The sequence below is a fragment of the Nuphar pumila genome, chromosome 11 (genome assembly GCF_984573655.1).
Source record: "Nuphar pumila chromosome 11, dmNupPumi1.hap1.1, whole genome shotgun sequence".
In the NCBI taxonomy this organism is placed as follows: Eukaryota; Viridiplantae; Streptophyta; class Magnoliopsida; order Nymphaeales; family Nymphaeaceae; genus Nuphar; species Nuphar pumila.
Genome location: NC_143259.1, coordinates 94577603 through 94594961, shown reverse-complemented (window position 1 = coordinate 94594961; position 17359 = coordinate 94577603). Strand labels below are relative to the sequence as shown.

Here is a 17359-nt window from a genome sequence, read left to right as displayed (position 1 = left end):
AAAAAATAAAAACAACGAATAATGTCCTCTCCTATTCTCCTGCTACAAATGCCAAAACAAACACTAATTCAGTCTAATGTGCCTATTAGGGGTGTAAACGGGCTGGACCCCACTAAAATAGGTAGGCCCAAACCCGGATCTGGGTCCAACCAGATTTTTCATAAGAAAACCATACCTGGATCTGATAAGAATTACACAAACCAGACCGGCCCATACCTGGTACAATAATATTTTTAAAGTTTTTTTACATTGAAAAATTATGGATCTGAATCAGAACTCACATTGGACCTGGTTTTAGTATAAAATTCATAAACCATACCCGACCCATTTAATAATCGGACCTCATGGATCCCATTTAATAATCGGACCTCATGGATCCAACACGGATAGTTAATTGGACTTCATTGTAACCAAACCCTGATCCTATAGGATCCTGTATGGGTCAGATTTGGATCATCATACCCAATCCATTGACACCCTTAGTGCCTATCCTGGGTCACGAGCTGCCTTAAGGCATGCCTTCACCCCTACTCCTAGCTCGTCGATATTTTTTTTTTCCTGTGTGTGTGTGTGGTGGGGGGGGGAGGGAATGAGGTGATCCAGATCCATTGTGGCTATCCAAGAAGAGTCTATTCAACAAGAGGAATCAGAGCTTCTCCCTCCACTGTTGGTGGGACAGCAGGGAACCAGGATAGTTCAGATTCTACCGTTCAGCGATCCCAGCGAGAAACTTCTTGGGAGAGACATTTGATTATGATATCAACGAATTTCAAACAGCAAATCTGTTAAAATTTTCTCTGTAATTGATTCAACGTGTAACAAACAATGCCCGTATTTTGTTGTACCATCAAAACTAGAGTACTCGCGCGCACATGAGAGAGAGAGAGAGAGAGCAACCAGGCTTTGGCTACTATATATTTTTAAGAAACTCCATATCATAAAATTTATCCAAAAGAAATGTCTGTAGCTATATACAAAAAAGAAAATTAAGCATGATACAATATATATTTTCACACATCTTCATTTTCTCATGATCTGAGACATCTTTGTTGCTTGATCATAGATTTTCGTTGAATGTCAACCAGCAAATCCATTAAAAATTTCTCTCTAGGTAATTGATTCAATGTGTAACAAACCATGCCTGTATTTTGTTGTACTATCAAAACTAGAGGACCCGTTTCAATTTGAACCTTCCGATTTTCAAATGATATATAGCTCAAGAGATAGACGTATATGGAAATAACGGATGACACAGACTACAAGAAAACATCTGATAGGATTAATGAAGATTTGTTTGATATTCACATAACAGTGCAGCAGATTGTGCGTTCACCACTAGTTACACGCACTCGGTTAACTAGTATGTGAGATTTTCTTTCTTCTGTTTTTTTCTTTCTTTTTTAAAGGCTTCTTTCACATAATTCATTGTTGAGGCACAAACTACTGCTTCCCGAGGTAGCAAGGGAAATGGTACACTCGTACCAGCCACTGACTTCCAAATCCTTAGATAGAAAATAGAAAAGAAAATAATGAGAAAGTAGCACAGAAATATAAGAAAATGCACTATGGTTTTCCAGATGGATGAAAAATCCTCATGACTCAAGAGTAACTTCAGCTTGAACATGTATAGATGGCCAATTCAAAGTTGGTACAATGGAAAGGCTGCCTAATCATAGGCTTTCATCGGAAGAGCTGCTTGATGTCAGAAAACGATCATCATGCTGATCAGACCTCAGGTTGAATCAAGCTAGTGTACTGACTCGTTACCCACCAGAATCACAAGCCTTCACATGCATTGCATATGTGCATGTCTATTCCAGGTTTTCAGTGCATCCATCACAATTTCTACCAAACCTAGTGTGGACCTTCAGTGTTTCTACTACATCATGAACTAAAAACTGATAATAGTCAAGAATAAGTATGCATTGATAGCTAGAAAACAGCAACAACAAAAAAGGGGTGGTGGTGTGGTGTGTTTACATGACACCAACTTACACTACAAAACAAGCCTGTATAAGAAATCGCAGCTCAAATACAGATATCTGAACAAAAAAAGGACCACTATAAAATAGAATGTACTTGATTAAATTCGAGCTTTCACTAAATTTTACGTGAATGATCATTTAACATTGGAAAATGCATTGGTACTTCCATATGCTGCCAATCATCAGAGGGTCAGCTACCCTGAAAGACAAAGTCACCATATCAGTGGTCTAATAGCATCTGGTCTACTTCAACCTGTACTTCCTTGAAATCATTGTCCATCATAGAACTTGAAGTGGTGTTTAAGGAAAATTTGCATTTGTTCCAGATGTTCTATATTAGTAGTCTCTCAGAGTGTACAATTTGGCTGAAAGCTTTGGTTAGCAAATTCATACATAGTTTTCAGCTGAAATTGCTTTGTCGGGAAACCTACAGAGGGTTTTCATATTGCCACAAGATACATGTATCCATCGTCCACAAGAGCAAATTTCACTATTGCTTTCATTTCATGGTACAAGATGAATCTCAAATTGTACAAGATAATTTATCCACTTGTCCATATTGATATGTAAATTTTGGGCAGCACCTTCTGTAAAATTGTCAATCGTAGTCACAAAGAACCAAATGCTCTTCATAAACCATAGGATATCATACTCTTAATCTTAACCTTGTGAACTAAAAAAATGTACTATGAATATTGCAGTTTGAAGTATATTAAAACATGCTCAAACGGACATTAATATACTCAATACATTCACATCTATAACAAGTGCAAAGAAAATATGCTACACAATGCTACTTCTTAACAACATAAAAGTATGCCGGCACGTTTATCACTTTATCACATATAAATGTGAATGTACCATAGTTACCAGAAGCTTCATGCTAAGCACACTCCCAAGGACATCAAAGTTTTGAAGTTGGAATTGTGTTTTCATTTGGGAATAAAAGACTTATCATTCTTATAAGAAGGAACATATACCTGACCTTTTATAATTAGATTGATAAATAAATAATAAATGACAACATTTTTTACAGTACCTTTATAATATAAAATCATTTTCATTTTTATTAAGCTCAAACAAATTTTAGGTTAGTAATTAAAAAAAATAAGCAAAGTGTTCAAAAATTTCTTCTCATTATAAGAACATGCACAATATTGTGTACTCTCTTGTATAGTATTAATAGATAATGATTTTTGCTTGGATTGAGAATGTTTATATGAGAAACTGTAGAATGAAATAGAGGAGTAGAGTTTAGCAGTCAAGAAACAGGGAAGTGGTTCCCTCTTGGGAATCCCCCTTCTATTAGGAACCTTTATGTAATAGGGTTCTAGAGGCATTTTATAATATACCGTTAACACAACACATGCAATTCATATCCACATATCCAATCAAATTTACAGGACTGCTATGACTTCCATAGTCGTATAACCATGATAGAGATCATATATGCAGGGGCGGAGCCACGTTATGGGGATGGTGGGCACGTGACCACCCTGACCCACAGAAATCCCGCTTGGGGGTATGGATCAGGGTGGGTAGTGTCCACCTTGACCCGCAAAAAACGTGGGCAGTGCCCATCCTGACCGGGTCAGGGTAGGCACTGGTGCACGACCCAAAGGAGGCCGACAGGTGAGTGTCGCCCGTCCTGGTCCCTTTGGCCCTCTCATTCCCAAAATAATCCACCCCCTTCGGTTTTTGCTCTCTCTCTCTCTCTCTCTCTCTCTCTCTCCAGCCCTCTGCCCTTCTTGCAACCCCACCCGTGGTGGCCCCCTTCATGGCTCCGCCCTTGCCCGCAACCCCACAGGCAAAGCCGCCCCCCACTCTCTCTTGATTCTCTCTTGGCCTCTATGGCTCTGCCCTCCTCGTGACCCCACCTCTCTCTTGCCCCCTTTGCGACTCCGCCCCTGCTCGCGACACCATAGGTGACAACGACCGGCAAACCGGGGCCCCACTCTCTCTTTCTTGATTTCCTCCTGAATCCCAGCCTCCACCGACACCTCTTGACTTTTTGTGTCCTAAACATTTAGGTCTAGGGTTTTTTGTGTTTTTTCCCCAATTAGCATTTAGGTTTTTAATGAGATGGATAACAATTAAGTTATTTTTGTATTTTTTTAATCAACATTACATATGATTCACGTGCTTGATTTTAGTTAGAAATTTGGGGGGGTTTGTTATTTTTTGTTTCAATTAGCTTATGTATGAAAACTATAAATGATGTTTGCTAGGATTGAGGTTTTCATTTAGTTTTTTTTAAATAGCATGAATATTTAATTAGGTTTTAGAGTTTTCTTTTATTTTTTTCGAATAGCATTTAGATTTTTATTTTGTTTTTAAATAAGATGAATATTTAATTTAGGTATTTTTGTATTTTTTTAATTAACATTAAACATGATTCTACATGCTTGAATAGCATAAATGCATAATTGATGATATAAAAATTAGGGTTTTGATTAACATCTAGGTCCAGAGCTTTTAGTGTTTTTTTTTTCAATTGGCATTTAGGTTTTTAATGAAATGAATATTAATTAGTTATTTCTGTATTTTTTTAATCAACATTATACATAATCCACATGCTTGATTTTAGATAAAAATTTGGGGGTTTTGTTATTTTTTGTTTCAATTAGTATATGTATAAAAACTATGAATGAGGTTTGCTAGGATTGAAGTTTTCATTTAGTTTTTTTAAATAGCATGAATATTTAATTAGGTTTTAGAGTTTTTTGTGTTTTTTTTAATAGCATTTAAAAAAATTGTTTTTAAATAAGATGAATATTTAATTTAGGTATTTTTATGTTTTTTAAACATGATTCTACATGCTTGAATAGCATAAATGCATAATTAAGGGTTTCAATTTTGTATTTGTTTAAATAACATGAATTTTGGATCTTGCTTTTATGGTGTTATGTGTTTTTCCTTTTTAATACTTGACTTTGGTTAGAACTTAAAATTTTAGGCTTTTTTTGTTTCAATTAGTATAGATGAGAATTTTAGGGGTTTTTTTTTTCAGTTAGCATTAAGGGTCCAACTGTGCATTTGGGACCACCTTAGCTTAAATTCCTTGCTCCGCCCCTGCATATATGTCATCTGTGAGTAAAATGACCAAACTCCCCATATTGTGCCAGAATATTACATATCAGCAACTGGTGCATATTTTCACAAGTTACTATTTCTATCTCTAAACAATTGGTGAATTGTACCGATTAAGAACCATGAAATTTGCTTTTAAGTACTAATGCTGAAGAAGGGGTATGGTGAAGATTTCCGCCACTTGTTTGTCACAAATGATTTAATGACAAGACTTCTTGATCTTCAATCTTGTCTCAAACAAAGTGTCGATCCAGTTAAGTGTGCTTGGTTTTGCCATGATAAACAAATTATTAGCAATAGAAACTATGTTCCTATAGATAGTGTGATGAATTGATGCAGTGAAGCAAGGAGATAACTAGATTTGTAATCCATAAAATCTCAATAGTAACCGTGTCCATGACTTGGTATTATGCTTTCATGCTGGATCTAGTGACAGTCCATAGTTTTCTGCTACACCAAGACACCAAATTAGATCCCAAAATACATAACAGCCTGTAATCTTTCTTCAAGTGGATGAATCTTCAACTCAGTTCACATGAGAATAAACTATGATAGTAAGCAGAAGTCCGCCATGTCCTCAAAATTCCTTATATATTATCTTGTCCATCGATGTGCTCTTAATGTATAGTGTAAAATCCCTTTTATGATTTCCATACAATTGAATCTTGGTGCGTGAATAAACTGTCCCACGTGATTTGTGGTGTCCATATGTTTCCCATCTGGCTCTCATGTACACCTACCCACTATCAGTTGAGTGATAGCAGCTATGGCTTTTTAACCAAGGGATGATTTTTAAATCCCTATACTCCTGCACCCAACATCCCCATTCGCCTTAACAAATTTAGACCTTTAGGAAAAATATATGTTGATCTTGAGTTAGACTCTTCATGGTTATTTTTTTTCTCGCATTAGATTTTTCTTAGAAGCAAATGTCATTGGCCACTATATATGACTTAAACAAATTGCATGTACAGTTCAAAAGGACAAGAGTGAAAGAATTGATGCCTGGAACTCAATTTTGATAAATGAAATTAAATGCGAACCTTTAAGCTAGTAGTCTTTGCAGCATGTAAAAATGTGAATCCTCGGTGACACTTGTGAAGCTCTCACTAAAATGGTGCAAAATCATACTTATACTTAAATATCAATGCTATAGGAATTAAGGTGCTGTAAATACAGTTAGTGATACCAACAAATGATTACACGTCAGAGAAGGAAGCAAATGCCCTTAATTCCAATATGAAAACCATGCACCATATAGTACTTGTAGTCTGCCAAACTTTAATCTCAGAAGTGATTTTCCTTAATAAACTTGGGTGTACACTGTACACACTACTTCATACATTTATACTTGAAAATTTTGAATCTTAATTAATTATATATAAAAATATTGAAAACACATTTTATAAATCAAATATTTTCGAAATAAATGTCTTGCTGTCCTAATTTTGATAAAAATACATGTCCGTGTTTTGTGTCCATATCCATCTCTATGCAACATAGTTTAGTGGTATCTCCATTGTTTATATATGCAAGCAGTGTTGTTAAAAACGTGCCTCGCCTCGAGGCACAGCCTTCTGTGCCTTGAGGCACACTTAAATAGCGCAACTTACCCATAGCGCATGCCTCATTTGATTTAGGTCAAATGGGGGTCAAAGCCCCTATTTGACCCAAATTTGGGGCGAGCCCTCTCTTCTTTGCTTCTATCATTGCTCCATCCTCCATCTCTCTCGTCTCTTATCTCTCCCTCCTCTCTCGCTGCTCCATCCTCCCTCTCTCTCGTCTCTCATTGGCTCATCTCGCAAAGGAAGCAGAAGACAGAGAAGAAGAGGAAGAAGAAGAAGGTATTGCTTCTTTACCTCTCTTGCTGCTCACTCTCTCATCTCTTCTTTCTCCCCCTCTTCATTTTTCTATAGTGTTTGGCCAACCCTTTTGATATTGTAATGGATTTTAGGGCTATAAATTAGGGGCTTTTGTGTGTTTGTTAATATTTTTGCATTATTTTGTGTATATGTTAATTTTTTGGCATTTCATTGCGTATATACATGCAAAAATGTGTTGGCTGACCATTGTGATATTGTGTTTGGTGAAAATAAATGGATTTTAGGGCTTTATATTAGGGGCTTTTGTGTGTTTGTTAATATTCTTACATTCTTTTGTATGTTTGTTAATTTTTTGGCATTCTATTGCATATATACATGCAAAAATGTGTTGGCTGACTCTTTTGATACAGTGTTTAGAGAAGATAAATGGATTTTTGGTATTTCTTTTATTTATTTATATTTTTAGATATTTTTTTTAAGTTTTTTTTAAGTTTTCAAAAAAAATTTGAGGCTTATGCTTTACGCCTCGCCTCAGTTTTTGGTGGAGTGCTATGCTACGCCTCAACGCTTTTCACAACATTGTATGCAAGGGTTTGTGTATAACTACTATAACTAGGCATCTCCATTCTAGCTTCTATGCAGCTATAAAGTGAACCTGGTTGCTGATTGCATGTTGAGCTAGTTGGACTTGCAATAATTATTCCTTAACTCTTAGAACAGTAGTTATTTTTCTAACAATGACACAAGGGAAAGGTGAAACTGCAATAACCAAAAAACCAAAGACTCTGCAGTATACTCAATCTAGAAGACACTAGTAAAGATGCCAAGAATATCTAGCTCCAGCATTTGGTGGACTGAGCAGCAATCACAAATAACAGGATATCTTTTTTCCAATATCATATATCAGTTCAATCAAGGAAAGACACTAAAAGATCATTCAATAGATTACCTTTCTAATCCCCAATATGCTGCAACTCATGTTGGATTAATCTTTTGTAACTGTGATTTGGCTATGTCTAACTTCTCTGTGACATACATAAATAATGAACAATAAATGTCATGAAAGAAAAGGAAGAGAAGGGTTTTTTGGGAAAACAAAAATTTTGAAGGCATTCAACCAAAGGAGAACTTACTCTTTTCAGACGTCAATGCGGAGTCAATGCCCATGCGAAAGAAGATGGCACCATTTTTCTGGTAGACTTTCTGTGAGGAACAAATGCATCAGCTAACATCATACCGGTAAACCATGCATATAGGCACCTTAAACTCATGGTAAAACAAAAGATGTTTGTAAAACTGAAATTCAATCAATGCAAACAAACTGAAATACTACTTAAGCATATCAATATCTAGGCCTGGTAAAACAAGACATAATTTGTAAAAGTGAAATGCAATCAAACTGAAATATTACTAAAGCATATCTACATCTAGGTCTTCGACGTACTCCAAGCATAAGAAAGCAGAGATCTTAGTTGCAATCATTGGAGGAGCAAAATTAGTTGACTAAGTTATTCTAGATCCTTGTTTCCACTACTATATTTTCTACTAAAAAATGAAAGCATTCCATCCAATCATTATCTAAATACCATGTAATCAGAAGAACAATTAGAAACTAAATAATGCATTCAGAACAAACGTACACCATATCCATGCGTTTGCCACTGCTACTAGTAGTGAGTTATGTCATTTGAGCACTTTATATTGTGTAATCCATATCGAACATGCATATGATTAGGCATAATAGCAGCAACTTGGTGAAACTTCAAGATTTGCTGATAATTCTTATGCACTCACACTTGAATGCAATATAATACAAGCCTTATTTAACATGAATATGATCATATACATGGAGGTGAGAAAGGCAAGAATGGGAGATGCAGGAACATGATTCTTGGATGAAAACTTATTTGGAGAAAGGCGTAGAAGCTGGCGACTTGAACTACTCAGTGTCGTGTATGCTTTGGAGGCTCATAGATTCTGAACAATGAAATTAGCAAGCAAACTACTCTTTCTATGTGAATGCTGAAGAGCTGCATGCTACAGCTGAAAGCTTTGGACCACAGGTAAACTTGTTTCCAGTGTTTTCAACTTTGACATTCTAGTCCATTATATGTTACCTTCAGCTTTTGGCATGGTTCAAATAATTGGCATTTTGACTGGTCTTCCACCCCTCCTCTGCGCTATTTCTTTTCGATAGGCCCACCTTTTCTTTCCTTACACAGAGGATGCTAGAGCTTCCCCTTGGGGGGCAATAAATTTGTCAGATGCGAAGGGTATCTCACCGTGAAATTCAGAATCAATTTTATTCTGATCTGCCTATGACTTGGAAGCAAGGTTTCACACTGTGATGAACTAAACACTTGATGCACTTGGCTTGATGTTCGGTACTCAAGTGATCGAACTCGATCAGATGACCGCACATTGATAATCGATCACTGTTAAAGCTTAATTTTCCAACAACTAGCAAACAAAATATCAATCTCATTGGTCGACATAGAATCTTGAGGATTTCGTCAAGAAGTAACACGACCACCACTAATGATAAATCATACCAACAAATGAAAACATAAAACCAAGTAAAAATATAGAGATGACCATGATAAAGAAAAAGCCGCACAGTGGAAAGATAGCTTACTCGAGAAGATGAGAGGCTGTTTAACTCAGAGATTGCAACTTCATGATTCCTGATCTGAGGTGAGGGAAAAAAAAAAAAGAAAACTGGATTACAAATTTTCTACGAAAACAAGAAGGAAAATAAAAGCTAAGTCTATAGACACATTAGGATTAGGAAACAATGGGTGTTTCAGGTGAAGTAGAAGACCTCTTTTTGAAGATTCAGCTTGGGGTCTTCAACAGGTGCATTAGGAGACGGGGTAGAAGGCGAAGCCATTGGGGGCGATTGCCGATTGGAGCCTTCACAAGGCAACCGGGCTTACCTGGTGTTTTTAGAGGGCTGACAACGGGTTTTTTCCGGGTATCTGACCAGACCAGACCCGGATTTTGTGTCGGGTACACTTATATGCATTTTTAATAAAAATAAAATTCTAAAATTATGCGCGTTCGGGTCTGAGGTTCCATTTTCGTGAGCCAGTAAAACCAGAATCCAAACCCAGCAATTTATTATTTGGGTGGGTTCAAGTACCCGACCTGTTGACAGGCCTACTTTTTACTAGAGGTGTCAATGGATCCGGTTTATCCGGACCCGATCTGAACCAAACCCTATAGGGTCCGGGTATGGTGATAAATAATAAGACCCAGGTCCGAACCCGAAGGTCCGATTAATACATGGACCTGGGTATAGTTTGTGAAATTTTATACCAGACCCGGACCCGTCCCGAGTTTCGATTAAAACCCTCAATGTAAAATTGATAAAAAATATGGTTTGGGTATGGTCTGGGTTGGTTCATGTAGTTTTTATCTGGTCCAGATATGGTTTTTCTTATAGTGAATCCAATCAGACCTGGGTCTGGATCCGATATCATACCTGAAAATCAGGCCCAAATCTGGTTCCACCTAGATCCGAACCAAACCTGACTTGTTGACACACCTACTTTTTATAGGGTTGTCAACTGGTCGTGTTTGTATTGGGTAGCTGACCCTACCCAAATCCGAAAGCTTTGGTATTGAGGTCGACCTAAGTATTATTGAGGTGGACCTGAACTGGATTGGAGTAATATGCAGGTTGGGTTTGGGTTGTGATTTTCGGCAGATATCTGACCCGACCTAGCTTGACTCAAGTATTTTATATGTATTTCTAGTAAAAATAAACTGCTTAAATTATATGAATCTGATTTTAGGATTTCTTTTTTTTTCAAAAAAAATGCAGACCAGTCTTGGACGACTACTTATTTTTCCATCTCAGTAGAGTTTTAGATCCCGTAATGATGTGACACCTTGTACTCAATCTACTACTGAAAAATGACTAAAATATATTAATTTTTATGTAAAAAATGCAAAATGAGTTAAGTTACACCAAATCTTTCGACACTGATCAAACATATTTGTTTACTGGATTTTGAATGATCTAGTAAACTTACTTTGAATTGCAAACATTAAAAGCAATGTTGATAAAATCCATTGGCTTGGTGAATCGGTTTCTTAAACAAATGAAAAATGAAATAGAATCGAATTGAGTTGATTAATGGATGAACTTTGTACCATCTGATGGCATGTGTCATTAAAAAATAAAAAAATATATTATTTTTTTACCTTCTTGAAATATATTTAAAAAAACAATTGAATCAGCCCCTTTTTAATAGTCTTTGAGCTGATTCTACGATTCAGATGGATTTTAACAACATTGATTGAAATAACAAAACAATTTGTACCATAATTTGATCTGACCTTGTCTTTAACTGGTAGGCTCTTCAAGGGCTTGGGTGTCAGTAAGGATGGCAGTGGATCGGGGCGGGGGATGGGGACAAGGTCTCCGCTCCTGCCCTATCTCAAAATTTTGCCTTTCATCCCTGCCTTTATCCCTGCACCGGTTTTCATTTTAACTTTCATCCCCAATCCATTTTTCATTTCATATTCTTCATCTCGGATCCCAATGGGGTGAGGCAGGGCAGGCCCCTTTTCTTCTGTCCTTGCTTCCACTGTTGTGGCTTTCTTTTGTTAGAGGAAGGAGATGAGAGAAATAGAAACTCACATGGCTCATTAAAGGAATGAGAAAGGAGAGATTTGAGAAAGAGTTTTACAATAGAGTTAGGAATATATATAAGATTTTATAATATGTATAAGGGTATAATAGTAATTTTTTTAATAGAGATCGAAAATAGGGCAGGACAAGATGAGGCAGGGTGGGGGCAAGAGCGAGTCCATCCCTGCACAGGTTTTGATTTTAACCTTTGTCCTCGATTCATTTCCTGTTTCATGTTCTCATCCCTGGTCCAAAAGAGGAGAGGTGAGATGGGGCCCCATTTTTTTCCCAATCCACATCAGTGACCCCACCTAGGGTTTACTCATGCTTAATGGCTCATTTCTCAATGTAGGTTTCTGGCCAACCAAATAATAATAATAATAATAATAATAATAATACAAGAAAAAATATGGTATCGTGGTCCCACTTTGCACCAAGCTTTTCGCTTGGCTTCTCTTTTGGTATTGAGCCTCAGCTCAGCTCACAGTAACCTCAAGAAGATAGGCATCTCTACTTGGGCAGCAGATGTGTTCTTTGTGAGTGTAAGGAGGAGGCCGGTGAGTGCATAGAATCGAATTTAGTTCATCGAAGGCTCCAGATATCATTTTTCATTCTAGAAAGGGAAGGAGGGACCTTCTCATGACAAACTTGGTTTCTAAAGAACTAAATTCTCCATATAACCAGATGGAAAACCTTTGTCCAACAGGCCTGTAGTCATCCTGCCCCAAAAGATTTGGAGAACCACCAATTGTGCTCCTGCTTTAACAAACCATGAGGAGTCTGTTTACAAACAAATTTACCAACAATGAATTTCCTATATAAACAAAGGTTGATGTGTCTCCTCTACTCTAAGCTCAATATATTTGAATCCCAAGGGTCCCACCAAAATCTAGTAAGTAACCCATTGCCTACCTTCCAGGTAAAGGAAGAGAAGGGTCGCCAAGCCCGATTTGATCCTTTTACTAATCTGGCTCTAAAACCGTATGATCTAAAGACTATCCAAATGGAAAGGTTAACCACAAAAGAAGGGCTCTTGATTTCTTATGAAGTTGTTAAAACCTGAAGTCCTACAAAAGAGGCGTTGCAAACTTGTTAAGTTTGTTTCTTAAATTTTTGGCCTAAAATCAAGTGATCTAATCATGGAGAAGGATTAACTGATTTGACTAATATAGTAGAACTCAACCTCTCACGTTTGTGTAGTTGAGAGAGAGAGAGAGAGATGAAACTCGTAGACGTATGCACTCTGCCGAACCACGTAAAATCTGGTTTCTTGGTGTATACATGTTTTTGTGTGAAACTGTGTGTTTGGTCTTCACTGTTGTAATCGATCTTTAGAGCTTGATAAATCTTTACATGGTATAAGAGCTTATAGCATCACCCTCCTCTTCTATGTCGTTCGGATTCCTCATTCAAGGTCAAGCCACTCAATGAAATGCTTTTTCGAATCTTGTCTCTATCAAGTTTGATCATAATAAGTACTTGTGAAAATCACAAATTGAATCGGTGATGTACTTGCCCTAGCCCAATTCATTCAAGGTGATAGTCTAACCCCAACTAAAAATCCTGAATTTGCTATTTTGAAGAGGGCAGATTAGCTAGACCTAAGTTGGATTAAAGCAACAGTTTCTGAATTTGTGCTTTCGCAAATTATTCACCTACCCACTGCTTGTGAGGCATGGGTTGCCTTAGAGTGTTCATATGTGACGCATTCGAGCCTTTGCATACTGCAACTCAATGGTTTTTTACAACAATCTTGTTAGCTATATTCTCAATGGTTTATCTTCTGAATATGAGAGTTTTGTGATGACCATCACCACCATGACGCCTCTTTCAATTTTTTTTGATATATATGAGATGTTGCTGAGTCAAAAAAAGAGGTTGCAGATCTTAGCCCCTAATACTCCTACAAATGATCAAAATTCAAATACGACATTCTTTGGTCAAAGAGGAAGAGGTGGTAGAAATTTTTACCGTGGTTGTGGTCATGGCCGGAATAGAAGCTTTAGTCGTGAAAATCAATATTTTGAAAATCAAAGTTGCTTTCAGAATGAAGTAAACCATCAAGATAAATTCTATCTGTCAGTTTTATGGGAGAAAGAACCATACAACCCGACAATTTTATGATATATCAAAGGCATTTGCAACTATGGTTATGAATAGTATGATCGACTCAATTTGGTATCTCGATAGTGGGGCATCTCACCACATCACGGTTGATGATACAAATTTATCTGGTAAAGAGGACTATTATGGCATAAATGAAGTAATGGTGGCAAACAAAAATAACCTGTCTATATGAGGAATTGGTAATGTGCTCTTACCTTCACAAAATAATAGTTTTTGTTTAAAGAATTTACCTTATATTGCTAGTGTTAAAAAAATCTGATCTCAATCTCTCAATTTGCTGGAGAGATAATTATTTCTTTGAGTTCTATCCTCATAGTTTTTGTATAAGGGATTGTCAGAAAGGGAAAATAGTTCAAAGTGGGCTGATTAGAGGAGGAATGTACGTCTAGCCAACCCACATGCACAACACATACCAGTTGAATAAGCCTTATGCAACAGAGAAGGTGGCAACTTCATTACTTTGACATGCAAGTCTTGGTCATTCGGGTTATAAGACTTTATCCTCTTGAAGACAAAATAATCATTTGAATTTTATTGATAATAATGATAGTAGTTTATGCTCTACTTTCATGATTGATAAAATACACAAGTTTCCTTTTGGTAAGGTCGATTACTCTTCTAAAACCCCTCAAGATCATTCATGTTGATTTATGGAGACCGACCCCAGTCACATCAAGAGAAGACTATAAATACTTCTTGATAGTTGACGATTTTTCAAGATTCCCATGGTTATTTTCTTTAGAAAAAAAGTCAGATACTTTCAATTGTTTCAATATTTTTAAAAATATAGTTGAAAAGTAAGTGGGTCACTCGATCAAGATTTTTCATAGTGATGGAGGATGTGAGTTTGTTAATAGAGACTTTAATGAATTTTTAAATCATCAAGAAAAAAACAGATGGCTGACATGTCCACATACACCATTGCAAAATGGTATTGTGGAGAGAAAACATAGACATGTGACTAAAAGTGGATTGTGCATATTATTTTATGCCTCTTTGAAACTCAGTTTTTGGGTGGATGCTTTTAGATATGTTGTTCACTTGATTAACTGACGGTTGTAAACACCCCAAATTTTCACTGTCATTCACAAACACCGGCCTCTTGCCACTGGGACCAACCCTCTGAAGCCTTCAGAGAACCAGCTGGTCGACACCTGAGCCGAGGTCATCCAGAACTCAAATTTTGCACTAAATTTCAATACTTTATCTTGCAATCAAGATTTAATACCTATTTTGGCTCATATTCAATCATCATTTTTTGCCTTCGAACAGAAATGTTCAAATCTTTATCTCGGCGAGGGGTTTGGGATTCCAAATCCCTCATCCAGGGTTTGCCTTTTGCATCTCATTCCATATCATTTGGCATCATTTAACATCATGTCATGTCATTACATTGCATGACATTTTCGAGATCCAACACTTTGGTTGTTCAAAATCTTTCAATCCAGATTCGAGTTTTAAAAACTTTTCTTTTGAAATCAATTTTAAAAACCTGGATTTTTTAATCGACATTTTGTCATTCGTTAACCACCAGAATCTTATATTTCAAAATATTTTTCTTAGAAAATGATCTGGATTCATTTTAAACTCAATTTTAACTAATCTCAATTCCCAGATGAGACCCATCTAGATGGTGTCGTTTCTGGATCTCTCCATTTCTCAAATTTCTTAAAATTTTCAAATTTCAGAGTTTTAGTTGAACTAGGACTCTGTCTTTTTACCTTTTTAAGCCTTTTTAAAATCTCATTTCTGTTTTAAACTAGAAGTAGTCATACCCCTTGTCCATTCCTTTCATTTTGGCTAAAATCCTAGAGTCTCAGTGAGATTAGGACTCTTTTCTAGAGTTTTCGTCAGATCAGGACTCTACCTTTCACTTCTATTTTTATCTATTTTTAATAAAATCTTTCAAAATCTTTTATTTTGGCCTAAAATTTTAGAGTTTTAGTCGGATCAGAACTCTATCGCAGAGTTTCAGTCGGATTAGGACTCTATTCTGATTTCATCCTTTATTCATGTTTTTCACTTATTTTCAAAAATCTTCTCATCTGACTTTCAAAAAGATAAAATCTTAGAGTTTCAGTCGAACTAGGAATCTATCACAGAGTTTCAGTTGGACTAGGACTCTGTCTTTCATCTCTATTTTTACTTGTTTTCAACAAAATCTGTCAAAATTTTTTATTTTGGTCAAAATTCTAGAGTTTCAGTCAGACCAAGACTCTATCACAGAGTTTCAGTCAGATTAGGACTCTATCTTTTACCTCAATTTTCACTTGTTTTCATGAAAATCTTTCAATTTTTTTTTAAAGAAGTCAAAGTTTTAGAGTTTTAGTCGGATCAAAACTTTGTTCCAGAGTTTCAGTCGGATCAGGACTCTAATCCTGACTTCATTTTTTAGAAAATCTTTCAAAAACGTCTTCATTTACCTTTCAAATAATCAAATTTCAAATTTTAGGACTTTATTAGAGAGTTTCAAAATTTTAGGACTTTGTCCCAGAGTTTCAGTTGGTCAAGAACTCTACTCTGATATTCGCTTTTTACTTTATTTTCACTGGTTTTTTGAAAATAGATACAGTTTTAAGAGTTTCAAAATTCTTGGACTCTATCATAGAGTCTCAGTTGATTAGGACTCAGACCTTGGTCTCGTATTTTATTTATTTTTGCTAATCTCTGAAAAGATCTTTCAAAACCTCTTTGTTTGTCTATTAAAAACCCAAATTTAAGAGTTTCAAAATTTCAGGACTTTGTTTAAGAGTTTCAGTCAGTTTAGGACTCTATTTTCAAAACTTCTGATTCTCATATGGTGATTTCAACTCTATTTCAAAACCCTTTTTAGTCTTTATTTCAACTTTTTCAAAACCCTGATGTAGGGCCCACACAGTTGGCACCACATCTGGAAGAGTTTTAATCCATTTAGGACTCTGGTTGATTTAAAACCTCAGTTTTATTTTCAAACTTTCTTTCAAAAACTTTCCTCCTTAAAATCCTTTATTTCAAAAACTTGATTTTCAAATTAGCTTTCAACTTTCTTCAAGTGGGGCCCACCCTGTAGGGATGCAAAACCCTAATTTTTAATTTCATTCCATTTTACATCTTTCATATTCCAAAAAATATAAAAATTATATATTAGTTAGTTTTCTTTTTGAAGTTTCTGAAGAAAAATCATTTTTAACCCCTTTGTCTTTAAAGTTCTAAAATCATTTTCTGAAAAACAAGTGGGGCCCACAGTAGGTGGTGCCACATTTGAAAAAAGTGTTGGTTAGCTTGGAATTAGTCAATGCCTTAATTGGGTTAAAAGTTTACAAGAGTCAAAATTGGTTTTTAAAAATTCATTTTCACTTTGGCATTTTAAAAATCTTGTTTTTAACTTTTAAAATGTAGGGTTTTAAAAACCAAATGTGAGCCCACACATGTGGCGCCACATTTGAGACTCTTTAAAGATAATTAGGACTCAATTAGGTTAGTTAGAGTTGGATTAGGTTAGTATTCCTCAATAAAAATCCCCCCCCCCTTTTGTTTCCTAATTAATAGTTAATTAGGTTAATTAAGTCAACATATAAAACCTTATCTCAAAACCTAATTTTTTGTTATAAATATCAGCCCTATGGGACATCTACCCCATCTATCATCTTCTTCTTCTTGCTCCCTCTCTCTCCTCCAACAATCCCTCCTTCCAACATTGGAGTTGCACCCCTAAG

The 17359-nt window shown here is 36.1% G+C and overlaps 1 protein-coding gene across 4 annotated transcripts; it reads right to left on the bottom strand.

The window, feature by feature from the left end:
* Positions 1–1424: 1424 nt before the first annotated feature.
* On the bottom strand, positions 1425–9811 carry LOC149822527 (Prefoldin chaperone subunit family protein). 4 transcript variants are annotated; one of them, XM_089981108.1, is made up of 5 exons: positions 9720–9811; positions 9534–9587; positions 8032–8101; positions 7848–7923; positions 1425–1502 (listed from the first exon to the last, which is right to left on the bottom strand). In XM_089981108.1, the coding sequence occupies exons 1-4, from the start codon at positions 9786–9788 to the stop codon at positions 7874–7876; spliced, it is 243 nt and encodes an 80-aa protein (XP_089837234.1). In that variant the 5' UTR covers positions 9789–9811; the 3' UTR covers positions 1425–1502; positions 7848–7873. The 4 variants fall into 4 exon arrangements, with proteins under 4 accessions (XP_089837234.1, XP_089837231.1, XP_089837233.1 ...); XM_089981105.1 differs by lacking the exon at positions 1425–1502 and adding an exon at positions 1914–2184; XM_089981107.1 differs by lacking the exon at positions 1425–1502 and adding an exon at positions 2488–2572.
* Positions 9812–17359: the final 7548 nt, after the last annotated feature.

What these genes read in the sequence shown, in the direction of transcription:
- LOC149822527 (XM_089981108.1), bottom strand. Translation starts at nt 9,788, where the DNA reads ATGGCTTCGCCTTCTACCCCGTCTCCTAATGCACCTGTTGAAGACCCC. An exon ending in AGCTGAATCTTCAAAAAGAG is followed by an intron (nt 9,588 to 9,719) that starts GTCTTCTACTTC and finishes CCCTCACCTCAG; the next exon opens with ATCAGGAATCATGAAGTTGC. An exon ending in ACAGCCTCTCATCTTCTCGA is followed by an intron (nt 8,102 to 9,533) that starts GTAAGCTATCTT and finishes TGTTCCTCACAG; the next exon opens with AAAGTCTACCAGAAAAATGG.